This window comes from Ursus americanus, chromosome 33 (genome assembly GCF_024610735.1).
Source record: "Ursus americanus isolate L20-20 chromosome 33, mUrsAme1.1.p, whole genome shotgun sequence".
Lineage (NCBI taxonomy): Eukaryota > Metazoa > Chordata > Mammalia > Carnivora > Ursidae > Ursus > Ursus americanus.
The window spans coordinates 5,286,942-5,309,648 of NC_142159.1; the positions used below are offsets into that span (position 1 = coordinate 5,286,942).

Genomic DNA, 22,707 nt, shown 5'->3' on the forward strand with positions numbered 1-22,707 from the left:
ATCCAGCTTACAGTCCCCATGCTGCAGTATCAGCTGGGGTAAACGCTTCCTTCCATGTACTCTGGATACCTGGATTCAAAAAACGTGCCAATTACCACATGTGCCTATATCTCTTCTCCAAGTGCATTGGGATCCAGGCCACTGTGTTTGCTTACCCAAGCAGTGCCCCGTACCTGGGCATCCAGCAGAGGGGGCCTGTGGGTGCCGAAAACAGCCTGCACTTGGGGAACTGCACGCATCAGAGAGACCGCCGTGTCCTAGTCCGCTCAAAGATGCTGCATGCACCTGCTGCAGACTTGGTTGGCTTTCTGGTAGGTTCCTCCCTGCAGGCCCACTCACTAGCCCTGCTCCCAACTGCACTCACCCAGTAAGAGGTGTCCCTCCACGGCAGAGTCCGCCTCAGGCTTGGAGCAGATCTTGGCAAACACCGGGAGCTGCCTCTTCTGAGCAGGGAGCTCAGGGGGCTTGTCAGGGGGGGCGGGAGGCAGGGCTGGCAGCAGGAGGAAGGGGCCCAGCCCCGTGGGTTCCCTGGGTCCTGGGCCGCTAAACATGCTGCTCTGCAGGAAGCCCTTGATGACCCTGGTCTCCTCCAGCACCATCTTGTTGTCAGGAGCCTTGGTTGCTTCTGTGGCCTTCAGTGGGAACTGGGCCAGGAGCTTGTTGATTTCCGAGGTGGAGGCACCCAGGATGTGGCCCCCATCTTCTGTCCCCGTGACACTCTTGGCCTTGGCGGCGCGCAGAATGCCCGTGACCGTGGACATAACAGAATCACGGTCCTGCCTTCGGCTGATCACGGACACGGCCACCTTCGGCTCCAGAAGTGTGTCCGCGGCAACGATGGCGGCTCCTGGGTACTCACCGCTGTCTGCCGGCGGGGGAGGTGCGAGAAGGCAGGGAGCCGGCTGTCTGGGGCCCTCGGGGGGAGTGCCGGGGGCCTCCAGCTCCCCGGAGGTCTCTGTGACTAAGATGAGGTGCTCTTTGGTCAGACTTAAGTACTCCTGCTCCACCAACAGGGAGATCTCATCCTTGTCGCGGCTGAGCTCCAGAGCTCTGCAAACAGGTCAGAAAGAGGCGGCAGATAAAAGACTGGTGTCCAAGATCTACAAAGAACTTCTCAAACTCAATACACGTGAAACAAATAATCAAATCAAAAAATGGGCAGAAGATATGAACAGACACTTTTCCAATGAAGACATACAAATGGCTAACAGACACATGAAAAAATGTTCAAAATCATTAGCCATCAGGGAAATTCAAATCAAAACCACATTCAGATACCACCTTATGCCAGTCAGAATGGCAAAAATTGACAAGGCAGGAAACAAAAAATGTTGGAGAGGATGTGGAGAAAGGGGATCCCTCTTACACTGTTGGTGAGAATGCAAGTTGGTACAGCCACTCTGGAAAACAGTGTGGAGGTCCCTTAAAAAGTTAAAAATTGAGCTACCCTATGATCCAGCCATTGCACTACTAGGTATTTACCCCAAAGATACAGACGTAGTGAAGAGAAGGGCCATATGCACCCCAATGTTCATAGCAGCATCGGCCACAATAGCTAAATCGTGGAAGGAACCGAGATGCCCTTCAACAGATGACTGGATTAAGATGTGGTCCATATATACAATGGAATATTACTCAGCCATCAGAAAGAACGATTTCTCAACATTTGCAGCAACATGGACAGGACTGGAGGAGATTATGCTAAGTGAAATAAGTCAAGCAGAGAAAGACAATTATCATATGGTTTCACTCATTTATGGAACATAAGAAATAGCAGGAAGATCAGTAGGAGAAGGAAGAGAAGAATGAAGGGGGGTAAACAGAAGGGGGAATGAACCATGAGAGACTGTGGACTCTGGGAAACAAACTGAGGGCTTCAGAGGGGAGGGGGGTGGGAGTTTGGGCTAGGCCGGTGATGGGTATTAAGGAGGGCACATATTGCATGGTGCACTGGGTGTTATACACAACTAATGAATCATGGAACATTGCATCAAAAACTAAGGATATACTGTATGGTGACTAACATAAGAAAATAAAAATTATTAGAAGAAAAAAAAAGAAAAAAGAAAGAAAGAGGCTGCTTTAGTGCCAGCTTGTGGCGGGGGGCGCTCTGTAGCAGCATCCCCAGGGAAAGGGGATGGAGAGAACACCTCTCCAGGTAAGAGAAACCTACTGCTTTCTCAAGAGAAAAAATGAACAGTGGATTCCAGAGACGTTTCTATACCAGGCCAGCAGGCCCATCACCAAGAGCTCAGGTCTGGGATTCGGGAATCGGGGTCCTCTCCAGATACTCTGTCTTGCTGAGTGAGCTGAGCCTCATTTTTAGTCCTTTCCTCCCTGTTCAGGGGTGCCCAGTCCCTGAGGCAGTGAAAGCCCAGCCACGTAGGGGTTGGGAGTGAGTCAACAGCTCTGAGTTCAGAGGCCAGAGGGCTGGGGCTGAGCCCTGGAAAGCCCCAGACTCACTGCGGAGTAGCAGCGTGAGGGAAGGGACCATGGGCTAGACAGCTGGGCTCATGCCCTGGAGCCCTCCCCTTCCCCCCTGTGGCTCTGGGCAGGTGGCTCGGCGTCTCTGTACCCAGTCTTCTCATCTGGTCAACAAGAATATCAGACAGGTGCAAAGCGCTTTGGACAGGGTCTGGCACAGGGTAAGGGTGAGCCTGGCTGGATCCTGGAGTCCACATTGTGGCCTGTGGGTGGATACCTGTGTTTCCCCCTGGCTGTCACGGCCCTCTGACCAGATCACGGCCTCTGGACTGAGCCGCACGTCCTGGGAGCAGCAGCAATGGCTCGGTCCCTGCACTGATTCACAAGCATCTCCCTGTACCCACACACTGGCTTCTACCTGCACCTCAAACCCCGGACTCCAGCTGGACCCTTGATGGCCAACACCAACCCGATGGGGCCTACTGGGCCCATGGACTCTAGGCTCCCGCTTGCTGGCTCCTTCCAGATGTGGGAGAGGATGGCAATCCTGCCGGCCGGGCATCTTTGGCAAGGGGGCACCTTCCCACCCTGGTGCCGCCAGAAGGACCATGGTGACCTAGCTTAGAACCATCTGCTTTCTGTATGTGATGGGCTCCCATAAAAAGTGGCTGAGGTGGTCTACAAAGAACATTCTGGAAACCACTCGATGCCCCTGGGGGAGGGTGGTGAAGACAATGAAGAGGGGGTAGGGGGGAATGAAAGTGCCCACAAGTGGAGCTCCGCCGTGGGGGAGGCCTGGCGCATACTCGTCCTCTGACCGTTCCTCCCCAGGGCTCAGCCAGTCCCTCGAGCTGGGGCCATGAATCCTGCCAGCAGGGACGTGCCTTCCTCGTAATGCTCCCTGTGTCTGAGCATATATACCCTCGCGAGTGCACAAGAACAAATGCACACACTTGTGGGTGTGTTTGATGCACGTGCGCGTGCAGGCACAAAACGCTCACGTGTCACCACACGCGGAACCAGGGAGAAAGTCACTGTATTTGACAACCAATCAGAACGGGCACAGGCGACAGTCCCAGGGGCATCCAGATGCGCCAGGCCTTACCCCCTTCATTGCTGGGTCCTCATGAGGCCCAGGGCACCCTGGGAATGGAGCTGGGGGCCCAGGGCCTTTGGGAAACCTGGGGAAGAGCATGTCACTACTCTACCAACTGAGCCGGCCGTGCCTCCTGACCACCGCCCTGCAGACGGCCTCCGCAGACTTAGTAGCAGAGAGGCCTGGAGAAGGCAGACTCCAGCCAAGCAGACTGGGGGCTCCACTGGGCACAACCAGCTATTTCATGTCAGGCCCTAGAACCTCAGGGCCTCCCTGTAGCTGGGCACGACACCTGAACCACGGGTGTGACGCTGGGGAGAGAAGGTGGAAAGGTGACTCGGGTGTGTGTCGGCTGGTCCTGGGAGCTCCAGCGGGCAACGTGGCTGCAGGGAGGCCGGGCCGTCTTCCACTCTGGCTTTCTCCTTCCTTCCATTCTCTCCTCTCCCCCTTCCCCCTCCTCCCTGCCCTCTCCAGTTCCCTTCCTTTCCTCCGTCCCATGTCTAGACTTCGGCTATAAATAGGACCCACTCTCACGGCTGCGTCCCTGCGAACAATCAGAATAAAGAGACCCCCCCTTCTTCCTCTTCATCATCATCCTCAAAGGGAACAGGTGAATCTCGAGTTACAGAAACCAGACAGTTGAAGGATCAGTTTTTGACTCACCCCTCTACCAAAAAAAAAAGAAAAACAACCCTGCAAAGCAAGCTATATACCAATAGATTTTTTTTTTTAGAAAGACCTACTGCAAGTATGTCAATTTTAAAACATTGTGATAATGGTATTGTGGTTTATACTTAAACAACAACAACAACAACAAATGAGTCCTTATCTCTTAGAGGTAGATAAAACTATGTCTAAGATTTGCTTTAAACTTAATCCAGCAGGGGTGGAGGGAAGACGGGGGCCACGGATGAAACAAGACGGCCATGCGGTGACGATCACCGAAACTGTGATTGAGAGGTGCATGGGTTCATCACGCACTGTTGGCTCTACTTGGGGTTGCGTAGTTTTTTTTTAATGTAAATGTTACACAATAGATGCAGATAGAAAAAGTCTCACCGCTTGAATCCTCTCAAGTACCAACTCCAAGGAGAAGTCAAAGGAAACTCGAAAAGGCCCTCAGGACCCCGGGGTCCCTGTATCAAAAGCCACTCGCAGATGGCCCCTTCTCAGCCCCTGAGAGGACCCGCCTGCCCCCCACAACCTGGAACACAGGCAGAAGCTGAGGATGAACCCCCGTTCGTACCCCTCTGGCTCATCACAGCAGTCAGGGGCCTCTTAGGAAGCCGGCATTCCCAGGAGGGGCAGTGCGGTGCCAAGAATGCAGGGCCCGCTCTGGCTGTGGGCCCTCTGTGCTCCCGACAGGCTGCCCCAGGGCCCCCAGCCCTCCCTCGGGCCAGCCTCCACAAACTCCTATTTCCCTTGCATCTGTCAGAAATCCACTCCAGGCCGGACAGGAAGCCAGGCATCCCTAGACATGCTTGAATTGAATCCTCTCCACACTCCTGGACAATAGACAACATCATCCCCACTTTACAGATGGGGAAAAACGAGCCTGAAAGAGGCCCAAGGGCCTTGTCACCTAGAAAGTGTGGGGATGCGGGTGGGGTCGGCTGCCTTCACGACCTCCTCCTACCCCACCCGGCTTCCTTACCGGGGATAGCTATCCAGCAAGGACCCCTGCTCCACGGCTGAGCTCTGTCCCCCAACCTGAGTGCCGTCAGGGCTGTTGCTGGTTTCATTCCGTCGCTCCAGCTATTGGAGGACCATCACGGTGAATCCGGAGTCTGTCATCCGTGACATTAGCTGTCCCTGACAATTTCATGTCAGCCGCATGGCTGAGGAGCACGTCTCCTGGGTCTTCCGCCAATTTATGGATAGAAATGTTGAAGGCAACGAGTCCAGGGCCGAGCCTTGGAGACACTGCCGGAGACCCTCCGCACAGCCTGACGGTCATCCTGGATCAACACTTTGGGGGAATAAGTCAATCCAGTCACTATCATCCCATCTTCTCTTCTCCAAGACAGCCTTTATCAAACACCTCGCCGCAATCAAGATTCATCACACAGTTACAAGTCCCCGAGCAAGGGCGTCCCTACCTGCCTTCCCCCGCAACCCCCAAGAAAACAAGATTCCTTTGTTCTTGTTTGTTCTAGAAAACTGCATGCCTGCAGAGTTAGGACGTTCTCAGAACTCAGATCAATCCATTTCTCTGCTTAAACCCTCATGTGCACTCTCATTACATATAGGATAAAATTTAAACTCCTTCCTGACCTTCAGGGCAGTATACAAAGTGGCTCAGTCACCCCCTCCTGCTTTGACTCCTCCTTCATCCAAGCCGTTCTGGCCTTATATTCCTTGACATGCCAAGTTCATTCTAGCCCCAGGGCCTTTGCATTTCCTCTGGAATGCTAGATCATCTCCTCTTGCTTCTTCTCATTATTCAGGCCTCAGTTCATGTTTCCTACTCCCAAAGTAGCCTTTTCTGCCATTCTTAAAGTGCCCCGTCCTTACCAGGCACTCTCCGCTCCAGCAGCCCGCATATTTCCTTCATGGTATTAACCACCATCCATAGCATCTTTTTTATCTCTTTATTGCCCACAACAACATAACCTCCCTGAGGGCAGGGACTGTATCTTGTTCAGCACAGAGCCCCAGCATCTAGAGCGGTGCCTGGCATCTCACTCCCGCTCAGGGAGAATTTGTTGAATCAATGAGGAAACTAGCTCATGAACTTATCTTTACCCCTGTCCATCTCTTGGAGCTCTTCACATCAAGAACCCTGCTGCCAAAGACTGACCAGCTCCTTCCATGGGTTGCAAACGCTCTGGCTGGCTTTATTCCATGTTCTGGCCCCCACGTCTGGCCTGGCATCCCTCAGCTGGTCAGATGACATGAACCACTTGCTTAGCCCGGTCCTAAGAACTCCCCACCTCTGCACGGCGATCCCACGGCAGACCCCACACAAAGCCTCCCAGATCTTCGCAACCACCTTGGGGATCCCAGGAAGACTTTTCATTCTTCCCACGACTTCCCTGGGTTCAATGTCAAGTCTGCTCCCCTGCATTTCCTGGAATCTATCTTTTCTTCTCTCTTCCTAAGAAGTTTTGCCGATCCTGGCACCTCTCCCGTGCTATTTGCTTTCTCCTTTGAGTTGGTAAAAACCATAAAATCTGCCACAGACTCTATCACAGTGAATCATTCAGGAAGGTTAACGCAGCTCCCGGGCGCTGACAAAGGAAGAAGTCAGGATTGGTGCTGGGGCTCCGACGGCTGCCACCACGTCTGCGTTGCCCACCTCCAGAAGTGACAGGTGTCTGGTGGCGGCTCTGGACGCCAGCGCTGTGCATGATTTCTGCATTTGCAGTGTACAGAGTCATATAAAAATAAAGGCTATTGACTGGTTGGCACCCCTTCCCAGAATAATGACTAAGCAAGCACGCTGTTAGCTCCCAACAGCGGTTCTGTGTACATGATAACACAGAGCAAAGACGAAAACTGCTATTCATCCGAGCCAGACAACAGAAAAATGCAAGCAGAGGATTGTTAGTGCTACAAGAGGACACCCAAAACAAATATTTTCTTCCCACCATGGCACTTCAGACCAACAACAAACACGGTACCCAAGTCCAGTACCCGGGCAACATGGCTGATTGTGACTGAGGCAGGTGAAGGGCCCCAGGTCTGGCGCAGACCCGGGCCTGAGTGACGGTCCCTCCACAGACTGACCTCATGACCGTGGGTGGGATTCTGACTTCTCTACCTGTCCTCACGGCTGAGCAGCGGAGTGTAGCGGCCAAGAGTTCACTCCCTGGAAAGAGTCAGAAACGGACTCAAACCCCCCATGGTTCACGGGGGCCATACCTTACACAATCTGGCTACCACGTCTACGCCTCAGGTCCCAGGTCACAAAATAATAAGAAGGCTTTCGCACTTATGAAGAGCTAACTAACTGGCCAGGCATTGTGTTAGGTCCTTTCCATGCCGAGGTCTCATTTGAGTCCCCACAACAGCCCCAGTGGGGTAGTGTGGTCGACTGATCACAATAACAGCCCCCATCTTATCATGCCTTCCTGAGTCCCAGCCCTGCGGCAGTTTCCGCCCATCTTGATTCAGTAATAAGCAGAAATACCTAGGAATAAATAACTAGGAATAAACCAAGAAGGTGGAAGACCCGTACTCTGAAAACTATAAGACACTGCCGAAAGAAATTGAAGATGACACAAAGGAATGGAAAGATACACCATGCTCACGGATTGGAAGAATTAATACTGTTACAATGTCCAGACTCCCCATAGCAATCTGCGGATTCAGTGCAATTCCTATCAAAATACTATCCCGTAACTAGAACAAATAATCCTTAAATTCCTATGAAACCACAAAAGACCCCGAACAGCCAGAGCAATCTTGAGAAAAAAGAACAAAGCGAAAGGTATCCTGCTCCCAGATTTCAAACTAGACCACACAAAGCTATAGTAATCAAAACAGTTTGGCCTGGCACAAAGGTAGACCCATGGATCAGTGGAACAGAATAGAAAGCCCAGAAATAAACTCATGCTTGTACGGTCGTTAACCTACAGAAAGGAGACAAGAGTGTACAATGGAGAAAAGGCAAAATCTTCAATAAATGCTGGTGGGAAAACTGGACAGCTACATGCAAAAGAATGAAACTGGACCACGTTCTTACACCACCTACAAAAATAAACTCAAGATGAATTAAAGACCTACATGTAAGACCTGAAACCATAAAACTCCTATAAGAAAACAGGCAGTAAACTCTTGGATAAGAGTCTTAGCAATATTTTCTTGGTTGTCTCCTCAGGCAAAGGCAACAAAAGCAAAAATAAACAATTGGGACTACTTTCAAACTAAAACGCTTTCACACAGTGAAGGAAACCAACAAAACAAAAAGATGACCTACTGAATGGGAGAAAATAATTCTAATAAGGGGCTAATATCCAAAATCTATAAAGAACTCATATAACTCAACACAAAAACAAAACAAAACAAACAAATAATCTGATTAAAAATGGGCAGAGAACCTACATAGACGTTTTTCCAAAGACGAATACAGATGGCTGACAGACACACACGAGCAGGTGCTCGACAACACTCATTGCAGGGAACTGCAAATCAAAACCACAACGCACACCCCACACCTGCCAGAACGGTTACTACGGAGCAGGAAAAAAATACCAAGTATTGGCGAGGATATGGGGAAAGGGGAGCCTCACGCACCATTGCTGGGAATGTAAACTGGTGCAGCCACTATGCAGACTAGTATGCATGCTCCTCAAGAAATAAAAAGAAAAATACCATACAGCCGGCAATCCTGGTACTTCCCTGAAGAAAATGAAAACACTAATTTGGAAAGATATCTGCACCCCTACGTTCACTGCAACATTATTTACAATAGCCAAGATCTGGAAGCACACACAGGAGTATTACTCAGCCGTCAAAAAGAACGAAATCTTGCCGTTCGTGACAACGTGGATGGACCTAAAGGGTATCATGCTAAGTCAAATAAGATGGACGGAGAAAGACAAATACCGTATGAGTTCACTTATATGTGGAATCTGAAAAAGAAAGCAAATGAACCACCAAAACAAGATGGAAACAGACTCCGAAATACCGCAAACTGGGGGTTGCCGGAGGGAAGGGGGGAATGGAAAACACACGTGAAGGGAATTGAGAGGTACGAACTTTCCGCTATAAACACGTGAGGCACGGGGCTGTAAAGCACAGCAGAGGGAATATAGCCAATAACATGGCACTGTAATAACTTTGCTTGGTGACAGATGGTGACAAGACGTACGGTAATCATTTTGTAATGCGTATAAATGTTGAATCCCTACGTTGTTCACCTGAAACAAATACCCTATTATACGTCGACTACATTTCAGTAGAAATACAACCCAAATGAAAAACGCAATATATTTCATACAGAAAAGAACAATAAGCAGAGACTCACAAGGTGCTTGGACTCTAGGGCCTCACCCCTTGTCTGTCTTGGGATGTAGTGACCTCCACGTTCCCAGTGCAGGAGAGGATGACACAGCCCATGGACAGAAACCCCGAGGTCCCCGGGCCACCTGCCGCCCTATCCAGCTGACTGCAGACGTGGGTGAACAGGAGCCACGTGGGGTCAGGCGCAGCCCCCCCTCCCCCCCGCCGGAAGAACCATTGTGCTGAGCCTGGGCCAGATCGCGGAACCTCAGAAATGCGAGCTGAGTAGATACCTAGTTGTGGTTTCGAGTCACCAAGCTTTGGGGTGGTTTGTCATAGATCTAAAGTGAACTGACACAGAGAGATACAACGTTCCCCGTTTTTACAATGAAGAAGCAAAGAGACAGAGCCGTTGGGTAATTTCTCCAAGGTCACAGAATTGAGAAGTAACAAGGGGAATGAACTGAGGCAAGCGGGCTCCCGTGCTACTCTTCTCAAGCCCTGGGCCACACTGCTCTGAAAACCAAGCGTGCAAAGCTGTGTGGGAGAACACTAGGTGCACAGGCCTAGGTTAGGAGAGCGGAAAGAGCCTTGTTGAGGAAGCGTCGTTTAAGCTGGGGGAGAAAAGGGAGAAGAATGTATTCAGGTAAAGAACACAAGGAAAAGCTTTCCAGACGCAGGGAATGGCACACACGAAGGCCCCGAGGCTGGAAAGGGCTTGGTGCATTGGCGGGACTGACGCTCGAGTGCGGGGGGCACATTAAGGGCGGAGTCACATGAGGTGACGTTAGAGATAAAGGCAGGAGGCAGTCTGTGCCAGGCCTCAGAGCGATGAGAGGGCATTTGATTCTAAAGGTGCAGGGAAGCCACCGGAAAGATTTCAGCAGAGAATCGCCAGGCTTAGGTCTTTTTCCTCCGGGGAGCAGCCCAGAGGAGAGACAGGAGGGGTCTGGGGCCTGAGCCACGATCTGTGTGGTGTCTACTGGGTGCCAGGTGCTTGTCCTCACAACAACTAGGAAGGATGGGTAGCTTCTTCATTCCCGGTTTAGAAAGAGGAAACCGAGGCTCAGGAAGTCTGAAAGGTCACTTCACGTTCACCCAAGAGCAGGGTTGGATCCGAGGCCACATGGCTCCGAGCCTCTCCCCGTAGCCACTGCCCTACATTGCCCCGAACAGCAGAAGTGGGAGAAGGAGCAAGGCCTTTGTAGTCAGGAGAGCGGCACTCAAACCCCCGCTCTGTCCTTGCTGACCGGATGACCTGCAGTTCACGTCCTCTCTCTGAGCTCGGGCGCAGGAGGCCAGAGGCCGGGGTGAGGCGGCCGAAGGCAGAACTTGGTGGGCAGGTGAGGGGCTGTGAGCGGGGGCGGGGAGGAGGCCTCAAGGGCCCCAGGAGAGAGAGAGAGAGAGAGAGAGAGAGAGGCCTTCGTCATGAAGGCGGGAGCTCTGGCGTCCAGCCTGGCACCACCCCTAGCAGGCAGCCCCCTTGCTTGACCGAGGGTCATGGACATTTCTGGGTCTTCCTGTCTGCATGAGGAGCAAACACCCAGGTTCTGTTCCCTGAGCACCCAGGGTGCCCCCCCAGCGTGGAAGGAAGGGACACGGGCTCGTCCAAGCTACCTTGTGTCCTCCAGAGGTAGGGTTCGCTGACCTGCCCTGAGTCTGTCTCCCCACACCCACGCCACACCCACACACGCACAGCACAGCCATGTTCACACACACAACCGCGCACACACCACGCCCATGCACACACGCACAGCACAGCCATGTTCACACACACAACCACTCACACACCACACCCATGCACACACACACATACCACAGCCATGTTCACACACACAACCACGCACACACCACACCCATGCACACACACATACCACAGCCATGCACACACACACAGCACAGCCATGTGTGCACACACAACCACGCACACACCACACCCATGCACACACACACATACCACAGCCATGTTCACACACACAACCACGCACACACCACACCCATGCACACACACATACCACAGCCATGCACACACACACAGCACAGCCATGTGTGCACACACAACCACGCACACACCACACCCATGCACACACACACATACCACAGCCATGTTCACACACACAACCGCGCACACACCACGCCCATGCACACACACACAGCACAGCCATGTACACACACACAACCGCGCACACACCACACCCATGCATACACACACACAGCACAGCCATGTGTGCACACACATACCACAGCCGTGCACACACACACAGCAGTCATGTACACATACACACTACAGCCATGCACACAGACCCACGTACACGTGTGCATGCACACACAACCATGCACACACACCACAGCCATGCACACACATACCACAGTCACCCCCAACACACATGCACACACATGCACACACACATACCACAGCCATGTTCACACACACAACCACGCACACACCACGCCCATGCACACACACACACAGCACAGCCATGTGTGCACACACATACCACAGCCGTGCACACACACACAGCAGTCATGTACACATACACACTACAGCCATGCACACAGACCCACGTACGCGCGTGCATGCACACACAGCCATGCACACACATACCACAGTCACCCCAACACACATGCACACACATGCACACACACACCACATCCATGCACACCCGTGCACACATACCTCACCCATGCACTCACCTCACACACTTCCCACAGCCATACACACATACACCCAACACACACAGCACGCACAGACACACACCACCACGGGCTTGTGGAAAACCAGCAGGAAGGAAAGGAATGAGGAGGGTGGATTCCACCCTTCCCAACCTGAGGACCCTGGGCTCTGAAGCGGTTCAGTTTAGGGTGCAGGGGCACTTGGGAGAAGCTGCAAATTTACTTGCCACTCACGGCCTGCGCACCTGGGTCCCAAAGGTACCTGGGAGCCCACTGAGCTCTGTCTGCTGGGACGGCTGTGGGGAAGGGGTAGTGGGGCGGGGGACCTTCAGAAGGCTCGGGGCCTCCCGCCCCTCCTCCACCCTCCAGGCTGCGGGAGGATTAAGGGAGCCGGTGAGCGTGAAGCGCTCGGTAAACTGCAAGGAGCGCTATGCAAATGTTAGCGGCTCCGACGAGAGGCGCGGTGCGTGCGGAAGAGCCGCCAGGCTGCGGGCTGGGAGCCCTGCTGACCCTTCACCGCCCAGGACCCGGGCTGGCTAGGGGGGAGGGGGAGGGAACGTCCCGGAACCTCATTCTTGTCATGTGCACCCTGGGGATGGTGACACCACTCAGGGTTAAAGGGGGTAACCCTGTGAAATCCCTCCGCTGTCCCAACGCCAAGCCTGGACTTGATGTTCCTCTCACTCCTTAGCAAAGGCCTTCACACTGAGTAGAGCCCATTTTTTACGAGGTCCTTGGCATATACACTTGGAGCTCACTCCATAAAGCGCAGTCCCCTTCCTTCACGCGTCTTTGAAACACCTTCTCAAAGCTGTGTCCCTTTTAAACTTGAGGATCTGTCATCTTTGACCTCAAAGGAACCAGAGTACAAATGCATAGGACTCACGCCAGGCAACTGTTCCAAGTGCAGATGCCCGGGCACTCTTGGAGAGATGGCAGTGCAGTGGGCCCAGAACGGGGCCCAGGTATCTGCATTCTGAACAGACATCCCTCCCCCACCCCCCATGGTTTTGATGCAAATGAGACACCCAGCCTGGTGTGAATCTCCCCGGGGCAGGTGGGACAGAGAAGGGAGATTGGCCCAGGGACGTGAGACACCTCTGGCTGCCCCTCCCTGACCCTGAGAAGCTGACCTACCGGAAGCTGGTGAGGGCTGGGCCCCAGACTGGAAGGGTTTTGGGGTGGGGGGCTCAGTGAGCCGGAGACTGAGATGGGACCCGCTGAGGAGTGACTACGGCGGCAGCTGTGGGGCTACAGTGTGATTCGTATTGTTCAAATTATCTTTAAAACTTTTCATTTGAATCTGTTTAATAAGAGAAGGCTTACCCTAAGGAAGAGGTATTTTTTTAATGTGACTTGGGAGCTGAATTGGAAAGAACGTTGCAACAAAGATATTACAAAGGGGATTAAACCAACCCACCGGCGGCCCATCTCTGCAGGCTCCCACAACCTGCGACACAGCTCCTGAAACCATAAAATTAAATTAAAAAGGGGGACACGGGACATGGGACCTTAATCATGATTCATCTTCCCTCTGCCGCTCATGGCTCCTGGTGCTAAGCAGACACGGAAGGGCTATCCTGATGGGCTCCTGGTGTCCAGGAAGGAGCTCAGGCCTTGAAGCTTCATGGGGCTCCTATCTCTGCTCTGCCCCCTCCTAGCAGGATGACTCTGAGCAAGTTGTCTAGAGTCTGAGCCTCAGTTTCCTCATCTGTAAAACGGGAGTCATACCGACCATCTACTGGGAAGGGTTGCTAAGACAATGAGATAAACAGAAAATTAAAATATAGAGCCTGGCATATATCAGATGTACCAGAAAATGTTAGTTCCCCTCTCTGCAGCTTACGCAGGAGGAGGAAAAAACCCTGCAAGGTCTTGCCTTATTGATATTCTGTCCTTGGGTCACTCAATGCTTCCTCTGATGACTGTGACCCCTTGCTTGGATCCTGGCCACCTCCGGGCCTCACCCTCCCTGCAGTGGCATTTTTATGGTCCATCCATCATTCGCCTCCTCATTCATTCGTACACACTGCATAGCAGCCACCAAGTGCCAGGAACTCAGCTGAGCACCGGGAGACAAAGATGAGTAAGACACAGTCCTTGCCCTGAAGCAGCCATGGTCAAGTGGGGGAAGAGGGACTGTTACCACGAGGCAGTAGGCAGTATGTGCCTGATGATCAGAAATCTCATGCCGGAACCACAGCAACAGATCCCATGGCAGGCTGTGCCCTCCCCTTTGGCCAATGGTCAACACAAGAGTTGGGCTGGAACCAACTCTTCCATTCCATCACCCTCATGTAAAGAGCCCTACGTCACAGTCCTTAGAGCTAGGGAAGCATTGGTGTCCCCCGATGATCTCTCCTGTTTTCTCTTATTAGATGATAGAAGTGATAGAAACCAACTACTGTGTTCCCACTATTTGCCGTGCTGCCAAGATTGTCAAAGCAAAGTGCTAGCCTTGGTTGAGTGGTTTCCATTAACTTAGGTTTTCAGGTATATAAGTTTCCTCCCTGGTATCATTCTTTTTTTTTTTTTCTTTAAAGATTTTATTTATTTATTCGATAGAGATAGAGACAGCTAGCGAGAGAGGGAACACAAGCAGGGGGAGTGGGAGAGGAAGAAGCAGGCTCCCAGCAGAGGATCCCAGAACGCCGGGATCACGCCCTGAGCCGAAGGCAGACGCTTAACCGCTGTGCCACCCAGGCGCCCCCCTGGTATCATTCTTGATTACTTAAACCCTGTTATTTTATCCTTGACCAAAACAATAAGGGTGGTGATGATGATGATGGCGAATAATCTGGAGTCCTTATCTTATGCCAGGTGCTGTGTGAGCTTGGCATGCATTCTTTCATCAAGCTCCACAATAATCCTTTAAGGTGGTTGGTCGCTGGGGCATTTTCCATTTTTCAGATGACGGAAACGGGGCACGGAAAGTCTGCGCAACTTGGTGATAGCTAGGAAGCGTGCTGGGATTCGAACCCACCTGTTTCCTTATTGTTTTCTGAGCCACCTTGAAACTCTTAGGAAAAAGAGAAAGTATAATTATGTATTTAAATGAAAAGGAAGAACATGGAAGAGGGAGGAAGGGGAAAAAAAGTTGACTGGGTGAGCCGTGAAACATTCAAGGGATGACACTTATTCTAGGTTTTTAAGGACAGATAGGATTGCAACAGGCAGAGCTATGGAAGAAAGGCATTCCTGGCAGAGCAGTCACCCGAGCAAAAACAAAGAGCTGTGCACCTGCTGATGGTTCTTCTGGGCTTACAGAGAGTTTGGAGAAGAGCAGTAAGACATGCAGCTAGACGTGTAGGCAGAGCCAACACGAAGACCCTAGAAGACCAGGTCCAGGGGGTCAGAAGACAACGAGGGAGCCATGGGAGATTCCTGTTGTCATGCTTCGGGGATATGAAGCAGGTGAAGGGCGAAGCACATCCAGGAAGGAAAGGAACCAGACACAGCGGGATGAGACGTTCTGAAAATGGCAGAAAAGACACCAGCAGGGAGGCAAGGAGTCCAAGACCATCCTGAAGGTGAGTGGAGGAGAGAAGGGTTGGCGGGGCCTTAAGCCTCTGTCTGCCATTCCGTGCATTAATTCGCTTGACAGCCAGGATGGGGGATGTCAATGTGACTGGGGTCACAGCAGTGGCAGAGACCCAACCCCAGGAAATTAAGGGAGGGAGACGCTTAGTGTCCAGGAGAAAAGGATTCCAACCTGAGGCCTCTGCCATTCACAAAATGTGAAGGGATATAAGGATGTGTTTTAAGCAAAAGAGCGCACAGCAACTTTCTTCAGATCCTGAAACGTCTGACCTCTTAGAGAAGAGAAAACTCTAGCCTAGAGCATCAGACTCCAAAGGTCTTCGGAGCAGGCTTCTGCTCCAGGACACCAGTCTGAGTTTCCATGTGTGAGTCTTGTCCTAATTGCGCCCATCACCAGGTTTCAAGCTTTTTTAAAAATAATAATAGTAAATAAAAGTGAGCATATATTCCAAGCAACTTTTCCAGGAAAGAAGGATTCATTCAATCGTTCAAATAACCATAGCACAAAAGATTGGTTTGTTGGGAGAGCAGGTCAAAGAAGGCACCACTCGGGGCTCCAAGTCCCGGGGGCCTGGCCGGCCAGGGGGACTGATCAGTGAGGATTTACTAAAGCAAGTGCGAAACAGCCCTCTTCCTTCCTGAGACAGATACCTCAGAAGGCTGTCAATCAGGAAATCGTTTCTGTTTTCTAAATATTTAAGTGGATTTCCTTTCTTGGTGTAGTGTTACCCTCCTCCTTAGGTCTGGCTTGGGGTAACACCCAGCAAAGCCTTCCGAACCTGCAGACCAAGTTCTGCCTGACTCGGGGAAGGAGGAAGTTTCTGTAGTGCTGGCTGAAGGCCTGGAAGCCACCAGAGAAGTTAGCCCCACCCAGCAAGCCCCAGGCCACCTCTCCACTCTCATCCACCTCCACACATAACCTGCCATCGCCAGGGAGCTGCCTGTCCTGCTGTGCACCTGCAGGATGCTTTCTGTGGGCTGTCCTCTCTCCTCAAGACCCAGCCCAGGAGACACCACCATGGATCACTTTGCAGGGACCGTCCTGCCACCCTCTGCTCCCAAGGGGGCGCCTCTGTACCCTTCATCACACGCTCAGTGCAGGGGTCTTGTCTCTTGACCTTCCAGTGCGCCTCCCACGGCCTCCTCCAGGAAGCTTTCCCTGAGCCCCAAGCCCAGATCTGTGTGCCCCTCAGTAGTGCTCCCACTGCACCGGGACTTCATCAGCACATTAAGGGTAATATGTTGTGATCTGCTTTCCTCGAGGCGCTGAAGGTCCATGAAGGTCAGAGACTGTCCCCGTCTTTCCTACCGTGGTAACTGTTTGCATCCTTTATCAGGCATGTAGTAGGAGCACAACAGAAACTGTTGAATGTCATTGCTGTATCCGGGTCCACCCCAGCCACTAGCGTGGGAGCTCTTGGAGAGAAGGGCTCCTATCCTGCTTATCTCTGTATCGTGCGACCGGCGTAGGGCTTGGCACCCTGAAGGCACCTGTGAGTGTTTGTTGAATGAATCTGTAAACAAAGGAATGAACAAATGCCACGTCCCAGTCAGGGCAACGGAGTCAACGGCAAACCCAAAACTCTATTCTGAGGCTGTGAAGTGTCAACGACAGGAGGAATGAGGGAACACGTGGTCCCAGGCTATGAGTTGGGAGGTGGCTTGCCACATTGCTCCAAACCCAAATTTAAGTCTACTTAAAATATAGCTGAGTAAGATTCTGAAGTTTAATGAATACCAGACAGAATTATTGATTTCTCGCCAAAAGCCCATTTCTCTGGTTTCTTTCCCACCTCAGGAAATGCCCCCCCCCACCCCCGGGTCCAGCAGTGGCTCAGGCTGAAAACCTCAGCGGAGCCTTGCTGTCTCTGTTTGTGTGCCCCAAATGTCAGCAGGCCAGCTGGCTCCTCGCAGAAGAGCCTCTGACTCTCCTGCTTCTGCCAGCTCCACTGCGGTCCCTCGGATCCAGCCACCACCGCCCTGGCGCCTCACCTGGACCACGGGGGCATCTTCCAGAGGTCTCCCCCCCTCCTCTCTCAGGCCCAAACACCCTGTCCACACAGCAGCTGGAGAGGTTTTTAAAAACCAGTGAATCCATTCATGCTACACCCCCTTCTTTAAAGTGTTCGCTCATGTCCCATCACACCGAGAATCAAATCCGCACTGACTACGGTGATTTCCCCAGGCCGCCTACACCTTGCTGGCCTGCCCCCGATATCCCTTCGTCCTGTGTCCCATCACACCCCTGCCCCAGCCCCGCGATCCCTCAGTCCCTCTCCATGTTCACCCCTACATCGGGCTCTTCATGGTCGCTCTCCTGTCTGCCTGGACGCCCTTCCCCGAATTTCCCCTGACCGGCTCCTTCTTGGGATCCAGGTTTCAGATCACATGACCACCTTTCCTCAGAGAGCCCTTCCCTGACCACCCTCTACCGAAGGGTGCTTTCCCTTGACGGGGTTTTATTTCCATCAGAGAGCTCACTGTTATCTGAAATTATCTGGCTTATTTTTGTGTTTGGTTTCCTCCAACCAGAATACCAGTCCTTTTCACATTCCAAAACTCTCACGGTCTTTTATTTACTTGCTTTCTGTTTCTGTCCCTTACTTGAATGTAAGCTCCAAGGACAGCCTTATCTGGTTCACAGCTCTATCCCACTCGCTCTTAGTACAGTGCCGGGCACACAGTTGATGCTTATTAAATATTTGCTGAAAGAATAATTGAATGAATGAACGAATAAACTCCAAATGTGCCCACGGAACGAAGCTGGCTCATGGAGAAAAGTGAATGTGTCATTAATCACCGCTACCATGACAACAGAACACAAACAGAGATGATCCAGTTTGCACAAACTGGATCATACCTGGATTCCTGTACCTGGTTCTGGTTACCGCACTGCCACGGGGACCAGCACACGTGAGAGGAAACTTAGAAAACCAGAGATAATCAGCTACAGAAACAAGAAATCCTAGGAAGAATATTGTTGCCATCTTTTAATATCCAAAGGGCTATGGAGAGAACGAGGACATTGATTTAGTTTGGAGCCCTAAATCCATTGACCTGAATCCAGATCAATGGGTAAGCATTTGATAGAGATAGATTCGATAGAGGAAGAAAACGGTCTTTTGACAGCCAGCATTCATAGCAAGGGAAGGGGCTGCCTTGGGAGGTGGTGAGCTCCCCATCTAAGCAAGGGTACAAGTGGATAACCACTTGGCAAGGATGTTGAGGAAGAGATTCAAGCAGCAGAAGATGGCCTCCGATCTCCCTTTCAGCCTTGAGATGTCTGGGGTTTGGGGATATAGAGGGATTGCGTCAAGAAAAAAATTCTGGCTAATAAGAGTTTTAGAATTTACATATCTAGCCACCCTGATAGCAGAAAATATCACCCAAACCAGGTCTACGAATGAGCTACACACCGTACAGCTCATTGGATTTGAAATCCATTGTCTGTGTGTGACCATTCAGAACACCAGGGCTGCCAAGTATTACAACGATCCAAAAAGATGCTTCCATTTCCAGGGGAACATAGCCCACACTATCGCACAGTAGCTAAGATGAACCTGGGTTTGCTTTCTGAAATTCCACCACTTCCTAACCGTCAGGCCTCGGACAGAGAAATGAACCCCTCCAACCTGTGACCTCATCCATGAAAAGGATTTCATTGAAAAACCAGGGAGGGAGGAATCGAACCAAGAATGGCCCAAGTGGGCAGTTAATGAACCTCGGTGACAGACACACAGACACTCACCATCCTATTCTATTTTGTGCATGGGAACATCTGCATAATACAAAGTAAAAAGGGGGGAGTTTAAAATAGCACCAACCTCCTGTAATAATTGCAGGGCTTAAGGAGATCATCATCATCATTACTATTACCGGGAATTTAGACAAACCCCTAGTCATTACCGTTCTTACCAGGAATGTTTAAATACCCCATTGAATCATCCCAACAGCCCTCGGAGATGGCGGGAATCGTCTCCAATTGGCAGATGAGGAAACTCAAACGCGCGGAAGTTAAACAAAGCCCGCGGCCTGATGGCACACGGCTGCCCGCGGCCTGAAGCCAGCGACCGGACTCCGCCATCGCAGTTGCTTGCTTGCAAAAAGAGCTCCTCGTGTTCTCCTGGGTTGGTGTCTACACGGTTCTGACACCGGTTATTCATCTAAGGCGGTGGTTTCCCGGATCCTTTCTCAGTAGCAAAACCACTGGGTTTTTTTTGCCGGGGGGGGGGGGGGTTGTTTGTTAGTTTTCCAAATGCAGTTTTTACTGGAAACTCCAGGAAACAAGGTTCCAAAACACCAAACAGCCCTCTGGCTGACGTGGGGATGGGGGGGCCCAGCAACCAGTCCCCTTGATTCTAGGGTGACCCCTGGAAACACCTTGAGGTCTACGAGCAGAGTGTGAAAACCCCCGATTGACACAAGTAACGAATCATGGAACATTACGTCAAAAACTAAGGATGCACTGTATGGTGACTAACATAACATAATAAAAAAATTATTATATATATAAAAAAAGAAAGAAAGAAAACCCCTGATTGAAGCCAGCAAAAAACCCCTAAACTCTGAGAATTCCATTTAAGGACAGCCTCCTTTGCATAATGCTGCTTTGAGGGAGGGCGGGGGGCTTCCTGTGTCCACCCCATGTGGTCCTTATTATGGACTCTGAGGTGGACCAGGCAGGGCACATCATCCTCGATTTGCAGATGAAAAACATCAAGGCCAAATGGAGTTAAGCAACTGGCCAAAGGGGCACCAGTTCACTTTTGGGCCAAGTACAGACTGGAAGTAGAGTGTGTCTCCATTAACTCAGTGTGACCTGGCAGAGAGGGTGCCATCTACTGGAAATTGCCACTGACCCTTGGTCCACAAAGTGGACAATCAGCTTCTTGGCCACTGAGAGCTGAGCACAGCCCCAAGGGCCCCCTGCCAAGGCCCCGTCCCAGAGCAGATGGCAACGGGCAGGGGAGGGGGGCTCAGTGCCCCTGGAGGGCTGGACAGCAGGATTTGGGCGGTAGACGGGCCATTCCCAACCCGGCCACGTCGTGCTGAGCACAGGGCAGGATAAGCAGTAACAGCCAAAGGGCCTTCCACCTTCATCTGCAGCTGGAGAGAGGCCAGCAGGTAGCGCACACCTTGTACCGAGTAGCAGTTAGCGTCGCCTTTCTTCCCAGCTCTTTCATAGAAATCCCCTGAAACCAGACACAGCTGATAATTGCCTCAAGGGTCCCCCCACTTTAGCATCTCTGAGGTGAACTGGAGCATGTGTTGCAACAGGCGACACTTAATTATCACTTGGTCTTTCATTAGCACTTAATTATTAACACTTAACCCATCTGTAAAATGGGGACACTAATACCTGGCTCAGAGGGACTCTGGGTTAATTAACGTTTGCAGCCCGCTCTAAGGGTGCCAAACATTGAACGGGGGCTCAGCAGTGGCACTGATGACCATGGTGCTTTACGTGCTCTCTCCTTCCTCTCCTTGTGGGTATCCATGCCCAACAATATCTGCCCAACATTAAGCTCTGTGTTTCCCAGACGCAGGATTTCCCATCCAGGAAAAGGGCTATTTACAGCCATTTTCCCGCACTTTAATTTTCTATTGTGCCCTCTGAATATGTCAATGCCTTCCCAGTAAATATTTTGATGTGCGCTCTTGCAGCGGCTTTGTGGAGGCTGAATGGGACAGCTGCTCCCTGTATTAGGGAATTCCAGATGTGGTTTAAAACCACCAGACTCATCTGTGCCAATGCCTAGCCTTTGGGGGTGGGAAAGGGAAAGTATCTCGGCGTTGCCTCCAGGGAAAAACCATGAGCATCTGACCCTCAGCCCAGGCCAGTGTGGGTTTTCGAGGTCCTCAGATCTACATCTGGGTTGCCTACGCAAAATGAAAAATGTCCTCTTAGTGGGCTGGAAAAGAGGCAGCAGAAACACAGTCCTGGTCTGGCCCTTCACCCAGGTAACTTCAGGACCCCTGTCACCTCCGCTATAAAGATTAGACAGGACCACAACAGGTGGAGGAAACGCATACAGCCTTTAGGGCTTAACCAGACTGAACAATGGGCCAGAACATTGCCCCAGAAGGTTGGACCTCAGCTCCTCCCACCTCCCTTGATGCCAACCGCAGAGGGGGAAACTCACTCTTCTTGGAAGCTGAGCCCGTTGTCTCTTGGAGTCCCAGCCATGGGGGTGGAGAGCTGTTCCTTCGAGGTCCTGGGCCGCAAGGCCTCGGGCAGGCCTTGAACTCTTTTCCAGATTTCATGGCAAGTCTTGTCTAAGCTGTCCTGGGGGGTGTCCTGGTGGACCCAGATGTATCTGGGGAACGGGCCCAGGGCGGAGGGGCGCTTGGCCACCAGGGCCGAGGATGAAGGGAGCCCATTCCCACTGGCCATCCTCCTCCTCTCTTTCCGGAAGCCCCTTTGTCCACCCAGGGCTCGAAGACAGGGGGACCATCCACCACCACCCCTCATTCACCAGAAAGGGGGATGAGGATGGGCAGAAGCAGGTCAGTTCTGTCTGGCTGTTGCTTCAGCAAGGTGACTATGTTCAGAGGCCTTCGGTTTGGCTGTGAGTGGTGGATGGAGGACAGCTTTCTTTTGGGGAGGGGGGCTTATTTTGATTTGTTTTTATTTGCTCTTTCCTGACTTTTGCCCCCCTCCCCCTCTCCCTTAGAAGAAAATATTTGAAAGTCAACAAAAACCAGTAGCTTAGTAACCTTGGAATCCCCCTGAGCTCAGGAACCAGGAGCCTGGGCGAGCAGAATGACATCTGGGAACAGCTGGAGGGGGAGGGCAGGCTCTCCCCACAGTCCCTGGCACTCCCCCGTCGCGATGCGCCCGTGACACCTTGCGGCGCCTGCGGCTCAGCCCATTCTTGCCGTCCAAGCCGCGCGGATGGCTGGGCCGGGGTCCGGCACTGGGCACTGTGCTAGGCGCCGTGGGGGCGGGGGCCCGCCATCAGGTTCTCAGTCGGGCCTTCCCAGGGACCCCCGCGCACCCCGAGGGCCAACGGCCCGCCTAGCCCCGC

General features: G+C 52.0%; 1 protein-coding gene across 2 annotated transcripts in view; it reads right to left on the reverse strand.

Moving 5' to 3' along the window:
• The window catches only part of C33H1orf94 (chromosome 33 C1orf94 homolog), a 41,060-nt gene extending 18,742 nt beyond the window's left edge, over nt 1-22,318 (reverse strand). Inside the window, exons 1-3 of one of the 2 annotated variants that reach the window (XM_087858412.1) lie at nt 21,823-22,318; nt 10,527-10,541; nt 365-1,035 (exon numbers count right to left, since the gene is read on the reverse strand). In XM_087858412.1, coding sequence (XP_087714538.1) covers nt 365-1,035; nt 10,527-10,541; nt 21,823-22,151 — 1,015 coding nt within the window. In that variant the 5' untranslated portion in view covers nt 22,152-22,318. Of the gene's footprint in view, nt 1-364; nt 1,051-10,526; nt 10,542-21,822 lie in introns of both variants that reach the window. The other variant, XM_045782624.2, reaches the window with a different exon arrangement.
• Nucleotides 22,319-22,707: the final 389 nt, after the last annotated feature.